The sequence below is a fragment of the Falco cherrug genome, chromosome 2, assembly GCF_023634085.1.
Source record: "Falco cherrug isolate bFalChe1 chromosome 2, bFalChe1.pri, whole genome shotgun sequence".
NCBI lineage: Eukaryota > Metazoa > Chordata > Aves > Falconiformes > Falconidae > Falco > Falco cherrug.
In genome coordinates, this window is record NC_073698.1 from 101,054,916 (window position 1) to 101,074,781 (window position 19,866).

The following is a 19,866-nucleotide window of genomic DNA, read 5'->3' on the forward strand; positions in this document are numbered from 1 at the left end:
TCCTAGAGAAATCCTGGTTCGGTGCTATCATTGTCACAGCTGGCAAACAGAGCTGGTACTGGAAGGTAAAAGGATCTCTTTCTGTTCCAGACCTTCCCTACTCTGTCCACTTTCTCTAGGAAAATGGGAATAGAGAGGCTTTTGTTAATACCGTTTGAGAGTTTTTAGCAAAATAGCTGCGTTATGAACCTCCCTTGGTGCAATATGCATCTGTTTTCTGTCTAGAAATTGATATATTTTTTTTAATGTAAATATAAGGTAGCGAGAATCACATTCAGGAATGAAACAAGACAGTTGTCATGGATAGTCTTGCACCTCACTCATAAGAGAGAAGCAACAGTATGCTTTATTGATAAAAGCAGCAAGTTAACAAAGTTCAATGGTTAATGTGACAGCGGTTTAACGACATCCAGTGGCAAGGTACCCTTGATTATTTACTGCATAGAGGACAGGGTCAGGCAAACCTGTCAAGGAGACCCCCCCATTGAGCCATGAGGCTCAGAAGGGACCCCCTTGCATTCTAAACTCCTCAAAGAGGAGTGTAGGTGTGGCTGGATCCACTCCTGGTCCCAGACTTGGTCATTGGTTTATGTCTAAAGGATTATATATGCACAATCATTCCTCTGTATCACTTCGCTATGTATCACTTCACAAAGATTTCACAGTTTAGTGTGCTGTTAATCACATACTGAGAATCTCTTGTGGCAAGGAGTCTTTCAACCTCCAGGAGTAACCCTGGGAGGCATCCCTACTCAAGGGGACATCCTGGCGTACAGCTCGCTGCTGTGCAGGAGGGTTCAACGGGCCCTGGGCTGGCTACTATTTATAGAGAATATAATTGACTTATGATCATATTTGCCTACCAGCAAGACATCTGGCTCACCATTCTAGACAACCCTCGGCTACCGTATTCCCATCCATCCGCCAAAGTCCAGAGTAAGGTGGATGCAGCCGTCACAACCCCCACTGGTGGTTATGGCTTAAGTGGCTGGGGAGGAGCACACCGCCACAGCGGTTTGTTCAGTGAGCAAGCAAGAGAACGGGTTTGTGAACGTTATTGTGGGAGACTTTTCATCTGTCCAAGGAGTATTGGGTGAGTGGTGCTTGGGGAATGCATAAAAAGCTGTGAGGCAGGACACCGGCAAGGCAGAGCTCAGTTGCTGCTGGCTGGAGCTGGGCATGGCTGAAGCCAGTGAGCAGATGATTAAGCGTGCACAAGTGGAGATAAGGCTTTTAAAAGTCTTTTACACTTCCTTTTTGGCATATGGGTGTAGCTGTTCCTTCTGGGGCAGACTGCATGCCTGTATGAAGGTTATCTAATTTTCAGGTTCTCACTGGTGTTTAGCTGGTGTTCCATGGTGTAAGTGGATTTGCGCTCTCTTTCTGGGTGACCCATCTTTCCCTGCAACTTACTGCAAATGCATGCACAGGATGTCGAGCTGTCTGCGGGCTATCAAGCATGAACTGCTTAAAACACATTCCATACTGTGTTTTATACATTATGTAACTATTTTTATTTCTACATTTGGTTCTTGAAATGCCACTGGATATGTCTTCCTCAAATACTGTTTCATAAAATCGTCTTACAAAGCTAAACATCTGTGAGCAAACCCCTGCATGTCCTGGGTCTCTGCAGGCTCAGATTAACATCCATTAATTGTCAGTTCTTTGTCCCTTTCCAGCAGAGCAGATAACGCGGGCAGGTTTTTTCACTTGTGCTGAAGCCAGGCTTTCACGTACTGCACTTTGTGAATTCGGGGCGGTTGGGATCAACATTGCACCGGTTGAAATCTAATGCAAACTTAACCTAAAAGTTTGGGTTTGTACTTATATGTAGCGCATATGTATATATAAGCATACATATAGCATAAGCATATATACAGCTTAAGTATAACCTGCATATATAGAGATACAATGCTTTATACTTGAGTGCAGTGAATATAGTGGAACCTTGCTGAGGAATGGAAGGAATTACTTTAATAGATCTTAACTCACAGTGACACATGCCATTACCAGAGGCTGGGTCAGTTGGAAGTGGACTGGTTCAGCTCACTGCTTACTCCAGTCCTCAATTTACAAGATTGTTCCTTTCTTCCTCATCCGAGTTAAGCCTCAGATACTCGATGAATATATTTCCTGTAATAAACTGTGTCCAATAGGCATTTTTGTATAGACAGTCAGCTACTTTTAGTAACTTTCAGTAAAATTAGTTTGTTGCTTACACTTTTGTCCTGAAGAAATTTATCCTTTGCGTAATAAGCATCTTTACTAATACGCCTTACAGTGGTACACTTGGGTGAACATTTACAGGCATAAGACACCTTGAAGGATAGCAACTGTATTATGGCAGGAAATCCCTTACTTGTCACTAGCATGTTTAATGCTCCTCTTGGCCTCGTGGCATGGTATGTGCACTGAGAGGGGAAAGTATGTATGAGCAGGCTGTGCAGCTTAAAAAATGTGGAGATTTTTCAGCACTGAGCCATTGCAGAGGTGTGGGGTAGTGCAGGTTCTGGGTGAGGTTGTTGCTACCAGTTGGTGGGATTGATCTCCCAGGGGGCACGGCTCTGTCTCCAGACTGCATGGTGGTGATGCGCTTTTTTTCTTTTTTCTTACCACCCCGCACGCCACCCCACCCCACCCACTGGGATATGTGTGTGGGGGTGTTCCTCTTCTCCTCTCTTTGCATATTTTCTGAACAGGCTAATTTTGGGTCAGTCATTTTACTGTGAACTGGAGGGCTATAGAGGCAGTGCCAGCAAATCACTAAATCTGAGTTAAGATACCATGTAGGCATTAGATGCAGAAGGTTAGAGGTGTGATCAAGTGCAGCAGCTCTTTGGCCTCCTGTGCCCCCTCCGGGTCTCTGGGAGGGATGGAGACCCTGCGTGCCACTGCTGGGGCAACCCTAGAAGCCTGGGGCTGTCGTCACAGACACAGACTATACCTGCTCCAAACTTTTCAGCATAACAAAAGATGCAAGATGACGATGTAACATGAGGGAGGGAAGAGAGGATAACTGTCTTTACACATAGACAGCTGATTAAATGTTACAGAAACCAGCTAGATGTAGCAGCTCTGAAAAAACTGACTTACCGGGAAGAAACTCACCCTGCAAGACATGTTTCCAGACACAAAACAGGTATACAGTTACTTTCTGAAAGAGCTTGCCTTTGAATACTTGAGAGTCTTTGGTTCCCCTGATGACTCTGCTTCCTGGAAAAACAGCTCAAAAGGTTTCTGTCTCTGTGTTGTCTCCTTGGCTGTGTTGACACAGCTATTCACAGGACTGTTGCAGACTAGATTAGGGAACTGGCAGAGGGCTGGGGTGTGTGTTTTGTTTGCATGGTCATTTTTGGTTCCTGATTCCTAGGCCTTCTTGTTTGTTTGTTTTTCAATCTGAAATGCTGGACCAGCCTATTTAAATTAAAGTTCATGCTTATCTGAAACCAGGAATGTTGTTGAACAGCACTTCAATTAACTTGAATTGTGCAACTCGGTTATTCCCCCCCCCCCCCCCTTATCCCCAGTCACTGAGAGAGAGGATAGACAGATATATGAAATGATGTGTGCACTTCTGGACTTTGGTGCCTGTCAAAAAGCCCTCAAGCTGCAACTGCTTAACTGCAAAGGCTTCTCAGCTCTATCATTCCTACAGCTCTTACTTAAAATATTACCGCTGGTCTTTCCTCTTCCTTCTTTTTGAAGAGTACAGAGCAGGTCGCTGCTTTCTGTCGCAGTCTGCATGAAATGAACTCTTCTGATTCAAGTGCTCATCCTCAGGAATTTACAGGACCACAGCTGGCCACCATGAGACAACTCACAGATGCAGATAAACTGCGAAAGGTTATCTGTGAACTTCTCGAGACAGAACGCACCTACGTCAAAGTAAGGGGTTTTGATGTGTTGCTTCAGTCCACACTAATATTTCTGCTCCATCTGGAAAACTTTGTTAGTTTCTTCTCTAATAATTCAAAGTATGTTTCATGCATGTATCTTTTGTTTAACTGACATTCAGTTCTACAATTTGTCCCTAGAATAGTGACTTAAGCCTCTGTAATAAGTAGGCTTTCCGAATTCTTATGCTGTCATTTGGAATTACTTAGCTGGTGTGCAGAGGAACACTGCTCAATGAGAGCTGGTAATGATTTTATAAGTAAAACTATGTAAATGTTTCCTTTTACTGTCTTAAATTCTGTGAAATCTAGCTCTTTTATGTGTGAAAGGGAAAAATTCATAGATAGATCATAGGTAAACGGTGATCTTTGCCACCTCTATATATTCAGAAGCAGTTTGAAGAACCGACATGGGAATCTTTTTCTGAATTTTTAGGACTTAAATTGTCTCATGGAGAGATACCTGAAGCCTCTACAAAAAGAAACGTTTCTCACACCAGATGAGGTATGTTAACTGTTGCTTATCTTTTTGCTGGATAGCTTATGCACACCCCTCTTCTCCACCCACCCCCCTGCTTGACTTGCTTGTTTGAGCAAGGGCTATGGAGAAATTCTGAATTCCATTTCTTTTAAAATAACGGATTGAGTAGAGCATAAAGGTACTGCTCAGTAATGTGTAGTCTGTAGGTTTTTTCCTGACATTACATTGATTATACAATTGGACTGAGAATTACTGAAAGTCTAGAAAACATGATTTAGCTGCAAAGTGATACTTTCAGCATCTTGCTTTTTTTTCTCTTACTAGCTGGATGTTCTTTTTGGGAACCTGACTGAAATGGTAGCATTTCAGGTAGAGTTCTTGAAAACTCTCGAAGATGGAGTAAGGCTGGTTCCAGACCTGGAAAAGCTTGAAAAAGTTGAACAATTTAAGGTAATCCCGTTGTTTACGTTTGGAGTAGTCCTTTAACACTCTTCATCATATTTGCCTCACTACTGTCACTGCTCATGTAAAAACCTACATCTACTTACACTAGAGGTTATTTTTTTTAGCTAATACTGAAGCTGTTAGAAAAACATCCTGCTACAGTTGTAGGTTTTGCTACATTTAGCCGTGTAGAGCACTAGAAATCTCAAACGTCATGTGCTTTTAGACGCTATTCTTGCCCTTCTGCCAGATTTCTTGTCTTGGGCTGTCAGGAAAAACTAGAAATGGAAAGTTACACAAAATCTTTGTTCTGACAAGTCTAATGTAGTAGTTCAGAAGCCCACTAGGGCTACAGATCAGAACCGTAAATTGAATTCTGTATTGGGACTTTTGGTGCATAGCAGAACTATATGGCAAATACTTTCACTTATCAGCAGATGTGCATCAAAGATAGAAATGTAAACTAAAGATATATTAGAAAAAAAGGAAGATGTGGAAACAGAAATTTTGTTTTATTTCTGATGCAGTCATGTATTGAATATATGGCAAGAAGCTAATGCAATGTTTTGTCTTTGGAGAATTTGACTCTTGCTTTGAACACTTATGTTGGCAGAGGACAGGATGTCTTTATGAATAATAATAATAATTCCACTGGGATTGCTCTTCAGCTAACATACAGCCCTAGAAGAACTACTGAAAGAGTGTGTCTTTTTGAGCCTGTGTGGCTTTGCTACCAGGTGCTTGTTTAAAATAAGCATCAATCATGAACGCTGCCCTCAGCATAACTAGAACAGAGCTTTTGTTTTGTAGGAAATGTGCCCTTAATGGAGAGCACAGAGATACTTTTTTTTCTTCTTTTTAAGTGGAGGAAGCCTCTGTGACCACTGTGTCATCTGAGCCTTGAGAGGATTGTGGAAGAAGCCTCCTTATGGAGAGAACTCTCTCTTCCGAGCGCTGCTGCTTCCACCTTTTTCCATAAGAAGTGCATCAGCTTCACTTTTAGTTCTGTCCTATGGGTGTTGTCTGACCGCAGCGTGCAAAATGGGACTCCAGGGTTTTGTGGCTCCAGTTCTGCAGTTTGCTTCCCTCTGCTGACTGTAGGCAAGCTGCCTATGCATTGTCTCATCTCCCCACCCCATGTTGTCTTGTTCTTAAGTGGGTAGGGGAGAAAATGCTTGTCTATGGCATAGACATCTTAGGGAAAGATTGTGTTTGGTCCTTAAGACAAACTCATTTTGAAGAGAGTGAAGACCTTGGTGTGTTTATGCAGAGGGATAATAGTCTTGCAGCTCATTAGTGTCTTGATCTGTTATGAAGTCAGATACATCCAGTCCTTTCTGTGGCCTCTGGTCATTGCTTAGACCAACAGGATTTTAAGCTCAGGGTTAAATACTTTTCTGGAGCTGTGAACCTAGTTCCCTCTATAGTCAGTGATGTTTCAACAGGACAGCATGGCTGTGACCACATTTAACAAAACAATCACCACCCAACCTGAAGTACCTTGCTCTACAGCAGAGATGTGAGCATGGGTTAGGTGTGACAACACCTGTGGTTTCTAAACTCTCTCTGTCACTGTACCTTTCCTCCTTTGCCTGCGTCCGACAAACAGTACAGTGTCTCCAGGTCATCCTAACTGGAACTTGCCTCATGATGTTAATCACATAGCTCAAATCCACAGATCAAGGCTAGGCCTGTTTCTTGCTAGATGCTGTGAAAACACTCTAAAAGTGCAGTGTCCTGTTATCCAAAAGCTAAATGGAAACTTCAGGTGACATGGAAGAAGGGAAGATAACAAATAACTCTAACAACTGGTTTTCATGTGCTGTTTTTTCCCTAATGCCTTTTTTTTTTTTTTTTTTTTTAAATCCTAGAAAGTGTTGTTTTCCTTGGGTGGATCCTTTCTTTACTATGCTGACCGGTTCAAGCTGTACAGCGCCTTCTGTGCCAGCCACACAAAAGTCCCCAAAGTACTGGTGAAAGGTAAGAGCCGTGTGTTGGACAAATGCATGTTGGGCATGCAGAGAGAGAGAGAGAGAGAGGTGTTGCAGTGACCTGTTGGTTTGAGCTGGCACAGGTTGTGCCTGTGGATGAGGAGAGGTGGCCGCTGCACCCCAGACCACGCGGGGCAAGTTGCGGCAGAGGAGTGGGGGCATGTGTGTGCCTGGTTGCTCTCCAGGAGACTTTGCAGTAGGGAAGTAAGTCCATCTGGCCTGAGAGGCTTGCAGAGAGCTCCGTGCTATGGGTGATCTTGGACCACCATCCGTGGCATGATACCTGAGTAGCCCACTACAAGGTGTCGTTAACCTCGCATGTAGCTTTTCCCCACACACTTAATTTGTTCTCCCCTGACATGTTCAGTTTCATTTCAGTCATGTGAGGAGTGGAAAGATTTCATAAATGGGCAATGTGGGCTGTGCTAATGGATCACTGTGTACTTTGGAACCAGGAGTGGTGATGCTTGTAATGAACTCTGGATCCTCCCTGAGTTTGCGCTGTGAATCCTTGCTAGTGGCAATCCCACTGAAGCTCTGGCCAATGTGGTTGAATGCTGACAGCCACTAGGAAAAGATCAGCCTGGGAGAACATTTTATGGAAGCTGTCTAAATATTTTACTTCATTGTACTCTCTCTCTCCCCCGTCGTTTTCCTCTCACCTTCATTCCAGTTTGCCCGAGAAGTTTCTATGTGTGGATTCCTAGTAGAGCTTGGCTTGCTGAGACGGAGATAAATGAGCTGTGGTCTGGCTTCTAAATGCTCACGTACCTCCTTGCCTTGGAGTGGTGTATTTTTCCCCTGTGAAAGTGTTAATCTCTTGGAGTTAGCAGTGCTTCTTCGTGCAGTTCATTTTTGGCCAGAACGTTAAATAAACAAATGGTTCCAATTGTAGGAGCATTAAGGGAGGAGCTCTTTTTTTTCAAAGAGCATCTGGATGCCTGACAATCAGAAGTTTGGTTTTTTTTTGTTTCTTGGTTGGTTTTGTTTTGGTTTGGTTTTTTTGCTGTGCACATGTTTTTTTCATGTCTATTTGTAAACTCTTATTTACCGTGCTGCAAGGTATATTCGGTAGCTCTGGAATACATGAATGAATGATTTGCTGCTAGTCACATCCATGCTTTCTTTCAGCATCATTTTGTTAGACTTTAATGTTAAGGCCATAGATCTGGTTGTTTTGTTTTGCATGAGAAATGGTTGTACTTGAATAATGGCACAAACAAAATTTTATTCCAGTAAGAAATCTCTTAAAAAGCCTGGGAGTGTATTTGAAGTGTAATTTGGTGTCCTTACCTGAGGTACAGGTGGCCTTTGGATTTGAAACTCAAGTTGCTTTATTGAAATCAGGTGACTGTCTGCAAAAAACCCACCCAACCTTGGCAGGGGACATGGCTCTAACAAAAGCAATTGTTCTTGCACCGAGTAACTTGTATGTCTAAAAATGCCACCTTCTCTGTACTTCCCTCCCTGTACAAATCTGTGTTCTAGCAGAGGGAGCAACAGAGAAAACGCTATTTTTATAAATCCAGTAGCAGTCAGGTGAACAAGATGATAGCAATCAGATGTCCACTCTGCCTGTTCTCCCAAAATATGGTGTACTATCATAAATTTACTGCTTCCTGCCTCCTTACTAGCTCTTGATTTTTGTTGTTGTTGTTCAGTACTGCATTTTAAGGTTTAATGAGGAAACAATAACCAGATCAGGTTGCTTGATGGTAACAGGACCAGGTAACAATCACCAGTATTATAGGTGTACCTGTCAGACTAGATGGGTGAGTACTGACTTCTTACAAATAACCGACTTGAGCCTTTTCGTAAAGGAAACAGTTGATTAAAGCACTTTATGGTGCTCTACAATAGTGAAATTAAAACCTGCGTGTATTGGTATGGTAGGTGGGTACCTGTTAAATCATAAATAGCATATCTGTGGCAAAGTGTGGGTAACTCAAAATCTGAAATGCATAAATCTAATACTGTGGACCCGATAAATCTGCAGTTCCTTGCAAAATGTCTCTGGATATATTGATTTACAGCTGGAAAAGTCACTTTATCAGGGTAGCTGTTATGATTTTTGATTTATCCTATCACTTCATTTTAATCTTCCAGCCAAGACAGACACTGCTTTCAAGGCATTTCTGGATGCTCAGAATCCCCGACGGCAGCACTCCTCCACGCTGGAGTCTTACCTCATCAAACCCATCCAGCGGATACTGAAATACCCTCTCCTGCTGAAGGAGCTCTTTGCTCTGACTGACGTAGACAGTGAAGAACATTACCACCTTGATGGTAAGGAGCTAACCTGCCTTGCTGTTCCCTATTTAATCACTGATCTGGAACCATCCTCCTTCCCCTCAGAGCCTTCAAAATACCTTTTGTCTCTTCCCCTGTCTCTCTGTCTTTCTTATAGTGGCCATAAAAACAATGAACAAAGTTGCCAGCCACATTAACGAAATGCAGAAAATCCATGAAGAATATGGTGCAGTGTTTGACCAACTCATAGCAGAACAAACAGGGGAGAAAAAAGAGGTAACGGATGATCAAATTTAGGAGAAAAAGGCTGTTACTTTGGTGCCTGTAGCATGAATGTTTTATCAAATATTTACCTTTCGTGCTGTGTCATTTAAGTGGATCCTGGTGCAAACAGAAAAATCCCAATCCAATTCAAAAACTGCTTTTCCATGTATGGTTCGGTGAGTGGGACCAATGTAAAGAAGTAGTGGGTTAACGCATCTTCAATATCGTGCTTCGGTCAAAATCACAAATCTGCAGTTCACTGTTCTGATGTCGATGTCTTGACTCTCCTCATTCCACATAAATAACCTCACCCCACCAGTCTGAGTGGACTGGCATGCTGAGGCAAGTCTGTGCTTAGCTCTTTAATCACTTTAAAGAGATAAAAATGCGAGGTGCGGTGTGTGAGAAACTGCTGTTTCTCTTTTAGAAAGTGTGTTGGTGTGCTTGGTATGTAAGAATGCCTTAGGCTTTGGTCTAGATGTCTCCTACGGTGCATATGCAATTGCGTGAAGACTCGGTGTGGCTCAGTCCTGGAGGAATGGGCTAACACGGCCCCTAGGCTGGGGATAGCTCTCGATTTGTCACTCGGGGAGACCGTAAGTCAAAACAAAAGATCTGGTTGCTGCAATATTAGTAGGCATCTCCCAACAGTTGTTATGAGCTCCTTTATTAGTCCATTTTCAGCAATGTGGTTTCCACAGATGCACCTTTGGGCAAAATGAAGAGCCACGGCAACTGTGGGGAGGAAGTGCTTTGACCACTTCACATGATGCGGTCTCTATAAACTTCACCCCAAATTGTGTGTGTGTGATGGGGGCTATGCTTAAGTGTTCAAACCAAATAGAAAGAAACCGACAGGGAGAAGATGGACAAAGGAGGAAAAAAATGCAAGGGAAAAATCTGGGGTTTGCCCTGACTTCCCACCAAATTAGAAGAGACGAACTCGGATTTGGACTTCCCCTAATTTATGCTAACCGTTTAAGGTTTTACTTGCATATGTTGCTAACTGTCACAGTCTGTTTGCACACACTTGCAGTCATCTGATAAAATATTCCAAAAGTTCCCTTGTTTGTTTAGGAATAAATGTCAAGCAAGTTTTCTTGAACTGAAAATTCAAGTAAGCTTTCTTGAACTAATTACACATTGTGAGTTTGGGCATGTGCTTGTGTTGGCAGGTTGCAGACCTTTCGATGGGGGACTTGCTTTTGCATAATACAGTGATATGGCTGAATCCTCCTGCTTCACTGGGGAAGTGGAAGAAGGAACCTGAACTGGCAGCATTTGGTTTGTATCTGAGTAATTTTATTTCAGATGCCTAAAAGACTGTCAGCTATGCCTTGGCAAATATTTGTTGAAGGTAGTTGAGCACTGGCTCTGGTTTGCTGAAACTCAAAGCTTTATTTGTCTCTTTGCAATGGTCACATTCTTTTCTGTGTTCATTTAAAACTGGTGAAGAGTTTGGAGATGACTACTGTAATAGAGCAAGAGTTTCTTAAACCCATATCCAAAGCTATGAATTGAGGGCTATATAGAAAGGTATTTGTCTCTGGAAAGATATAGTTTGGTAGTCTGATTGATGCAAAGTAACTCTACTTTACATCCTGTAGAATTAATTGGCTGCTTGCAAAGGCTTTGCCTTTTTTTCTCTGTGCCTTTTGCCAGAAAGAACTTGTATACCTAAGCTTTAAGAAGTGCTTAAAAGCTAAGCCAGGACTCCCAGTGAGTTGCTTTAGAGTGGTCTGTCTCCCTCTGAGTAGTCTATCTTGGGTGGCCAAACTAGAAACTGAAACTGCTGTTGGCATAGATCTCAAGGTCTTTCCACTACATTGAAGTATGGTCCCTTGGAAAGGTACATGATAGCTTATATTGGCTAAACCACATCTCTTGTACTTTCAGAATCATATCAAGTAATGCAGAGTGTGATAAGTTTTCTTTATTTGTTCCTAAGTTTCTTCACACGCAACAGGCTTTTTCCTTGTTGTTTTCAGAAAGTGATTCTGGTTAGGGAGCCAATGATTTTTATTTTCGTTTTGCACCAAGCAGATTACAGACAGGCTCTTACAGCTTTGCTCTGGAAGAGCATATAAAAATTGACTGCTTTCCTGTCAGCTGGGAAAGCACCTGGTCATACCCTGAAGCTGAGTGGCCTCATGAAAGCTGCTAGAAATGTGTAGCAACTCTTAATTGCTCCAGAAATCTTGAAATTGGTTTCATAAAATGTCCAGAAGTAAGTGTCTGTACAATTCAGTCTGATAACAAAGGGTGCAGTTGAGGCCTGAAAGAAAGAGGTTACAAGGAAAACTGGAGTCTTGAAAAACAAATTCCAGCTCCGAGTAGATGTTATGTGGCAAAAGAGGAATGAGGCTATACCTCTGCCTGCCAGTGGTGCTCACTTTTTAATTTGGTATAAACCCCCGTCCCACCTGGTAGGGGTTCAAATTCTGTCCAAGCACAGTCTCATTGCTGACTGGCTGCATGTAGCTGGATGCTGCTCGTTTGTCTGAGATGAACCTAGCCACGGGATTTAAGTTTTCTAAATTTTTATGTAGAACTATTGCTGTTCAGATAGTTGTTCCAATAATTGGTAACTTAAACTTGTTTGAGTTTCAAGTGACTTTGAAGTAACCTGATAAAAGCTGTTGAGATTGGATTTTTGGGAAGAATATGCAAGAGGGCTGGTAGGTTTACTCCTGCCTTCCCTCCCTGACTCAGGTGAGTGTAGTCTGAGGAGTTGAAAGGTCTGTGTGCTTGGGCATAGAGGAGACCTGTTCCCAGCCTTACTGACTACGTGACTTTTGTTTCTAACTTTCTCTAGTGTTCAAAACTGCTGTGGTACTTGTATACAAGGATGGTTCCAAACAGAAGAAGAAACTAGTAAGTTGGATGGACCTTTTCGGTGATGGTGTGTGCATTTGTGGTACTTTTGCATATGTCATCCTTGTTCTCTGCTACACAGCTGAGGTTTTGGGTAGTGCCGAGTGGCCTGCTGTTCAGCCTGGGCACAGCAGTCTGCAAGTGTTCATTTAGTTTATCTTTTGCTCTCTGCTGGACCAGTCATTCATGTTGCTTGCCTCACCCGTGCTGTGAAACGGACTTGCGTGAAACAAGGTATCACCTTGAACATCTCTCTTGTGTTTGACTCTTTGGTCAGTGTATACAAGTCAAATACGGGAGCTGATGTCTGTCAACTTTCTTAGTGAAACACAATGCCTGCATTCCCGCTCTGGCTGTGGCGTGCTGCTGAGCGAGTGCTGCTAGATGTGGTATGCCTGCAGTATGTGTCAGGGGATCCTACTGGCGTTTGGGATTCAAGGTGAAAGCTAAGGTTTAACAGTAAACACCTGCCTTGCTGCAGTAGGGACCACGGTTTATAGTATTACAGAAAGCTTTTGGATTCCCACATATGGCATAAACCAAAGTATGATTTGGAAGGCTTGTATGGTTAAAGTCAGCTGGCCACAAGGTAACTTCAGAGTGAATAAGGCAAAACTAATACATGTTTTTGAGTGTATGTGCACTTGGAGGAGAGAATGCAGCACTGGTCTGGAATTACTTTTTGAAGGCATTGATAAGAGTTGATTGGCCTAATGGTTGCTTTTGTCTAGATTTTAGCAAGATCTTCTCAGGCGCTTCAGTGACACTGGTTACTAAGAGGTTGTAGTGAGAAAATAAGAATTGCAACTAGTCTCTAGCTGGATGTTCTCAGTGCAAAGCACAGGAGACTTTTGTGCCTGACTATCCCAAGGTGTCTCATTTCCTAATGGTATTTTTTTCTTCCAGGGAGGATCACATAGAGCTTCAATTTACGAAGACTGGGATCCGTTCCGCTTTCGCCACATGATACCTTTGGAAGCACTGCAGGTTCGAGCGTTGGCAAGTGCAGGTAATGTTCCCGCTGCACGAATTTGGCAGGGTTCTTAGTGTTTGGTCTGGGGGTGTTCAGTGATCAGTGTTTGCCCTTAGTACATGTGTGTGCAGTTTCTGGGGCCTGTAAAAGGAACCCACAACCTTAACATCCGTAACAGCCCTGAAGAGAGATGAACGGGCAGAAGCTCCAGTGGTGTACCTCCAGCTTGTCAGTGCTCTTCTGAAGCTGGGCAGGGTTTTGGAAAAACAGGGCAAAGTTGTTGCCGACTCTGGTTCACTCTGTTCCTCTTCTGGAGACTAGAAAGCGATCTTGCAGCTGTGAGACAACAGAGCTAGTGAATTTTTGTTCTTGTCGACGGGTTCATACTAATAAAACTTTCAAAATTTTAAACAGTTTGCTCCCTTTCTAATGCATAAGTAAAAGTGGAAAGAAAATAAGAGGTAGCTGTAAAATGCGACAGTACTCTGTGGAATACCTGAAAAGCTGGATTGGGGTTGTTTGGGGTTTTTTTTTCATATTTTTATGAGACTGAATGAAGTGAATATAAAGTACCACTAGATTTTGGCAAACTTAAGGGTGTTGTTTCGTTAGTCACTTGCCCACTGCTGCCTTTCAGCCATGAGCTAATATTGTTTGCAGCGTGTTATCTGTTGTCCTGGATGGTCTTAAACCCTTTATTCAGGATTATGGAATAAATACTCTAATTGAGGTTAAACATGAGAAACTGTTGAATGATGTTCTGCTTGCTTTTCACTTTAGATGCAGAGGCCAATTCTGTATGTGAGATTGTCCATGTTAAATCTGAGTCTGAAGGCAGGCCAGAAAGAACCTTTCACCTTTGCTGTAGGTAAGTGCTTTTCTATATTTTCAATAGCAGCTGCATCACGGGATCCCACCTTGCCTGTGTCTTCCCTTGAAGGCAATCTGGAAATAGCCAGTAGGGGAAGTGGGGAGAGGTGTGGAAACCTTACTTCTGGCAGGCAGAATTTTGTCAAATGTATTAAAATAAAAGCATATATTTGATCAGCTTGCACCTTTATGGAGATACCCTTATTACAGTTTTCCTTTCACAAATTTACGTTCAGTTAAACTCTGGCATTGGATCTTTATGCCAGGTAGTTGCTACTGTGGTATGTTCAGTTGGTACCTGTCATGTGAAGTTCCAACCTCTGCTCTTAATACGTTGCCTTTTCTTTAAGTAAACCTTGTCCGTGTTCATCGTGGTGGTTGCCCTGACGTGTTTCAGAGTTCAAATAAGAATTTGGTACACAAGTTCACCAGAGCCCAACACAGCTGATGCCAAGCCAATTCCTACTACTAGGTAGCAGAGAGTTGCAGGACTTCTGCTTGGTGTGTGTTTACAGGAGACAAACTTAAGATTTAATTAGCCACCATAGGTCAGCTTGATGTGTATCAGACAAAGCAGAGTGTGTGACTGGTATTGGATGAAAAGGAAGCCTCAAGAGGGGTGAATGACTAAATTTTTTGTGAATGAACAGTGCATCTGTTTCCTTGGATGTCCATTGCAAGGACTATAGGTTTAGCTTTGCTTTGAAAATACGTTACTAAATTGAGTCTTCTCTGGTGGCGGTTCATGCCAGTCAGTTTGCAGTCTTAAATTACAGAACCAGTCGTTATTTATCTCATTCACAGCGAGCTTTTAGCAGTTCCCAAGGGATAATGCTGCCTTTTCTCTTCTCGCCTGTTTTTCAGTTCACCAGAACACAGGAAGGACTTTCTGAAAGCAGTGCACTCGATTCTGCGGGATAAACACAGAAGACAGCTTCTTAAAACCGAAAGTTTGCCCTCATCCCAGCAATATGTTCCTTTTGGTGGAAAAAGATTGTGTGCTCTAAAAGGTGCAAGGCCAGCCATGAACAGGGCAGGTACTGTAGGGCTACAGACTTTCAAGATCCCAGTAACCCCAGCACCATTGTAGGACATGTGGTGGTGTCTGTTACTTGTATATTAGGATTAGCATTCTCTCCTGTGTATGTAAAAACTGCTGGTTTTCCATGCTTCACCTCCTTGAGAGCCTTAAATTGCCTCTATTTACCTTGCTTTGCACTCAAGGCTCAGCTTCAGAGCAGTCCTTCTGGCATGGAAGGAAGAAATGGGATTCCTGTCAATACTGATGGGCTGTGCACTTTAATCTGGAAATGGGTTTAAGCTGAACAAAGCAGAAGCCCACTGCATACTTCTTAAAAGCATGTACAGAATTTTGAGCTAACCCTAGCACTTTTAAACTAAAATGCACAAGAAAAATCAGCTCCCCTAAGTGAGTGGCTTGGTTTGAAGAGATAGCTTGGTGTGTCCTCCATTTTAGACTTTTCAGCTCTATTGCTAAAGGGCACGTGCTTCTGCTTCTCCCATTTTGAGAAGCATGCACTTGATGCTATTATTTTTGTAATGGCCTGTCCTAAACCATGGATTTTCCTTTTCAGTTGACTTCAGGCAAAAGCAATGAGGAAATCCCAGGGAAAAGCAGGGTTTCATTTTCAGAACACTAGATGATGAAGGGAAGAAACATGCTTCCAACTGAAAAGTACATGGCACCGCTGCGTGTTTTGATCTGGTCTGGTGGTTGGTTTTTTTGGTGGTTTGTTGTTTTTTTTTTTTGTTCTGCTCATTAGATCCAGCACTGTAGACAGCCAGGCTTTCTGTTCCTCTTCTGTAATGGGCAGGCCAGACCAGTAACATTCGCAGCATGGCTTCTCACTCGGGGTGTTGCTAGCCATCTGCCTCAGAGACACTTAAAATCATAAGGAAGAAGAGTCAAAGGAGGGCCAAAATGCAGCTGTTTTACTACAGTGCTTCTTCAGTCAGCCTGTGGGGCTGATCTGCTGTAGATGCCAAACCTTTCAGTTTGGCTCGTTGGTGCATTTGCATGATGAATTCTGCAGAGATGAGAATCTCCTAGAGTCCAGACCTCTCACTACGGTTAAAATCTGCAACTGCTGAGCTGTTGTAGTTAGTGCGTGTTTTAGGGCTCAGGGATATTAAAATGTAACCCCAGCCCCAAGCCAGAGTTTAATAAATACATACTGAAAGTGCTAAGGTGCTGTTCAGTGGAGGGGGACAAACTGTAACCTCGGAGTTCACCTGCTTGCCATGGAGCTACGTGTGTGTGCACGTAAAGTGCTGGAATGCCTGCAGGTCCTTCAGCTGCAGGATTCATCCCCTGCTTTGCCTCACAAGCCTCTTATGAAGATGTTCCAACACAGAAGATGTGAATTTGCTAATTGGGCCAGTTGCAAAAGCTAGTAGACCAGCTGATGCTGAGTAAGGAACTTCTGAAAGCTTTTTGGGTTTTGGGGTTGTTTCCTCTCCCGCCCGCCAGTAGGGAGGGAGCTGGGGAGGGAGTGGCAGAGTCTGGACAGGGATCTTACTTCCCTGTAAATAATGCAACAATTGCAGCGTTTTCAGCACCAAGGTAGCTACCGGGAAACCTAGCGTTGCTCTTACCTGAGACAAAGCGATTTCCTGTACCGAGGCGTGAGCCTAAGCCTAGTTGGTTTTCACGGTGTGCTGACAGCAGGGCACTGCGTGTGAGAAGCTGAGCTGAACAGATGCGCTTTGTGCTGGCTGGCTGCCTGCCTGCCGCTTAGGAGGAACAGTAATTGAGGGCCATTATCCCAACTGTGGATCTGAGTAGCAGAAACTCCTTTTTCAGCTGGAGAGAGACCTGTGCTGAGGAGCTGAGTGAAGTGTGACTTGCCCACAGGGAGGATGCCGAATGACTAGGTCATTCGTGGGAGTCTGCCTGCTTTGTGCCTAGCGGTGTTAAATAAAGGGCCCCTGGAAGACTAACTTTTTAAAGAGAGTTGTACCATGTGTAAAAAGCCTGTGGGGTTTTATCTTTGTGTGTGCAGTGTCAGCCCCAAGCAAGTCTCTTGGGAGGAGGAGGCGGCGGCTGGCCCGAAACAGGTTTACCATTGACTCAGATGCCGTCTACACGAGCAGCCCCGAAAAAGAGCCCCAGCAGCCCACGCACAGTGGGGACACTGACCGCTGGGTAGAGGAACAGTTTGACCTTGCTCAGTATGAGGAGCAGGAGGACATCAAGGAAACGGACATCCTCAGCGATGACGATGAGTACTGCGAGGCCATGAGAGGTGCTGTGGCTGACCGAGACCTTCGGGAGCGGCTGCAGGCAGCCTCCATCACGAGCAGCCAGCCGTGCCAGGGAGACCGCCCGCACCCACCCGTGGACACGCACGCCTCCAGGATGACCCAGCTGAAGAAGCAGGCAGCCTTGTCTGGCATCAACGGCGACATGGAGGGCCACAGCGAGGAGGTCATCTGGGTTAGGCGTGAAGACTTTGTCCCCAGCAGGAAACTGAACACAGAGCTCTAAACCGGTCCCCTTCCCTGCCTGGATGCGTAGGTCTCCCCGTCCCACCCTACATCCCTCCCTCCTGCCCCCGCACACCGCGGAGAGCTGATCCCGATAGATTGCACACTTGCACACACCATTTCGGCAGCTGAATTGGTCCGAAGCCATGTGGCCACACTTTAGGCAACTGTAAAATGTTCAAAACCTGGAACAGAATAAGCTTGAGGTCCTGTCTTATGTTACCAAGGGCTTTCACACTATTTTATTTATTCTGAAATAATCAGGGGCTGAAATTAAGTATGGGGAGAATATCATCACTGGAAAACAAATTACTCTGGATGTCTTAACCTACGTGCAGTGAACTAGCTTGAACAATAGCACAACGAACAGAGGGGTTTATAGCCGTAAAACGTCAGTCGTAGGTTCATCTCCTTATTGAGGAAACTGCCTTTTTAACGTGTACAGTTGCAGTATTCTTATTACTTTTCCCTCTTTAAATGTAAGAGAAAATACATGTATTTTAGGAATGTGTGAGGAAAGGTTTGGGATTTATGTTGTGTTAAGTCCTCTTGGTCTGTGGCTGGTCTAATTTAATGTCAATGTTGGAAGCTCTAGTTTTACATAATATTGTAAAGATGCCAAACTCTCTTAAAAGAGATCCAAATTTAACACTTGAAGAACTATTTTTTTGTATTTTACCTGAGATGCAGGGGCACAAAGGGATAAGAGTTTTACAGCATTAGTGTAGCTCCACGTCTAGAATACGAGGCTAGCTTTTTGCAGAGGGTTAGGAATGCTGATTTTATATTAAAGTATAAACTGGAAACCCTTATTTAGGTATAACTTTCTTCAGGAAAAGGATTATTGTATATGTTTGAGACTGGAGTTTAGTTAGATAATAAAAAGAATAAAATGAAATGACATGACTGAATTGTAGCGGACCAAACTGATCCATGGTGTAACCTTGCTGGAGCCAGTGTAGCAACATCACAGATCTGTCTGGTCCACTTTGTCTGGCAGAGTTTGGGCTTAGGGGACAGGGAATTCATGGCCAAAAAACTGACCTCATCCACTCTCCTACTGTGGGTGAAACTAGTGTGTTTTAGTTCCTTTATAAAAGTTTTTCCACTGCAATAGAGTATGAACAAGTTCTACACAAGCAAACCTCTAACATTCTAAATCTTTTATTTAAACATCTAAAACAGGGTAAAACGTGACTAAAATCTTGTGGTTTTTAAGTAGACTTCCAAATACAAAATACAAAATAGCACTTTTTTTTAAGATTTATATAACTTTTCCCATTTCAGTTTCACCTATAGGAAAAAAGGAAGACTATATGAATTTTTTTTTTGTTGGTATCTATTGATGTTTGACACATTAGTAGGTGCTTTGAAAACCTAAAATTTTATAATAGCTTTAGGATTATATTTTATAAAATCCACTCTGACTATATTTTAAAACATAACAAAAATTATTCCCCTAAAAAATCCATCACTGTCTTCGTGTCCCAGCTAGCATTCTCCCCTTGCCCCCCCGCCCCTTTCTGGTTTCTGGTGCACTATACTTGATCTTACGAAAGCTTTCTCTATTAACTTTTTGCTATCTTCTGATTTCTTTTCGTAAAAGCTTTAGAAAGGTTTCTATACCCTTTGTATTGTCACATCATTGTTTTATATCATCTACCCGTCAGTTGTGTCCCAGCGTATTAGAGAAGCGGAGGTTTTAGCTGTCCTGTGCTGTACCCAGCGGAATACAGTCAGCGCTGAAATACTGGAAGGCTGGTACTGGGAAGGTACCGTTGTTCTTGTACATAACGTCATGACATGTCTATGTCAAAGGTTCTTATATATTTCTTTTATAAGCTGAAAGAAGGTCTATTTTTATGTTTTTAGTTCTATGAATGGAACGTTGTAAATGCCTGTCAGAAATAAAATACTGCAAAAAAAAAAAAAATACAAGAGAGTGGTATGTGTGCGCTCCAAGACAGGTGCCTCTCTCGGAGGGAAGCAAGGAAGCAAGTCCTACAGCAGATGAAGCTGTTGGGATCACTTCTCCTGGCTTTACTATGAAGGAGATTCCTTACAGATTATTAAAGTTTCCACGCTTAGCAGTGTGTGTGCCCCGTGTCATGTGCAGATGCTCCCCTAGAACGGGTTCAGGCTGTCTTGACTCTAGCTTTTTGGTGGAGTCTGAGCACTGGGCTGAGCTTCAGCCTGTCCCACATGAAATGCTGAGCAGGCTTGTTGACCTCCCTTCTCTCCTACTGAAACCTCATGTTTATTTATCGCCTCAGTGGAAGGTTGAAGCCTGGAGTCTTGCCTGTTAGAGGGTGGAAA

The 19,866-nt window shown here is 43.2% G+C and overlaps 1 protein-coding gene across 12 annotated transcripts in view; it reads left to right on the plus strand.

Moving 5' to 3' along the window:
• Positions 1 to 19,481, plus strand: part of TIAM1 (TIAM Rac1 associated GEF 1) — a 195,190-nt gene extending 175,709 nt beyond the window's left edge. For 9 of the 12 annotated variants that reach the window (XM_055701604.1, XM_055701603.1, XM_055701606.1 and 6 more), the window contains 12 exons: positions 3,709 to 3,888; positions 4,333 to 4,401; positions 4,702 to 4,827; positions 6,693 to 6,801; positions 8,919 to 9,098; positions 9,220 to 9,338; positions 10,502 to 10,610; positions 12,142 to 12,200; positions 13,107 to 13,209; positions 13,954 to 14,041; positions 14,908 to 15,080; positions 17,067 to 19,481. In XM_055701604.1, coding sequence (XP_055557579.1) covers positions 3,709 to 3,888; positions 4,333 to 4,401; positions 4,702 to 4,827; positions 6,693 to 6,801; positions 8,919 to 9,098; positions 9,220 to 9,338; positions 10,502 to 10,610; positions 12,142 to 12,200; positions 13,107 to 13,209; positions 13,954 to 14,041; positions 14,908 to 15,080; positions 17,067 to 17,551 — 1,800 coding nt within the window. In that variant the 3' untranslated portion in view covers positions 17,552 to 19,481. Of the gene's footprint in view, positions 1 to 3,708; positions 3,889 to 4,332; positions 4,402 to 4,701; positions 4,828 to 6,692; positions 6,802 to 8,918; positions 9,099 to 9,219; positions 9,339 to 10,501; positions 10,611 to 12,141; positions 12,201 to 13,106; positions 13,210 to 13,953; positions 14,042 to 14,907; positions 16,477 to 17,066 lie in introns of all 12 variants that reach the window. The other 3 variants (XM_055701608.1, XM_055701609.1, XR_008730828.1) reach the window with 2 other exon arrangements.
• Positions 19,482 to 19,866: the final 385 nt, after the last annotated feature.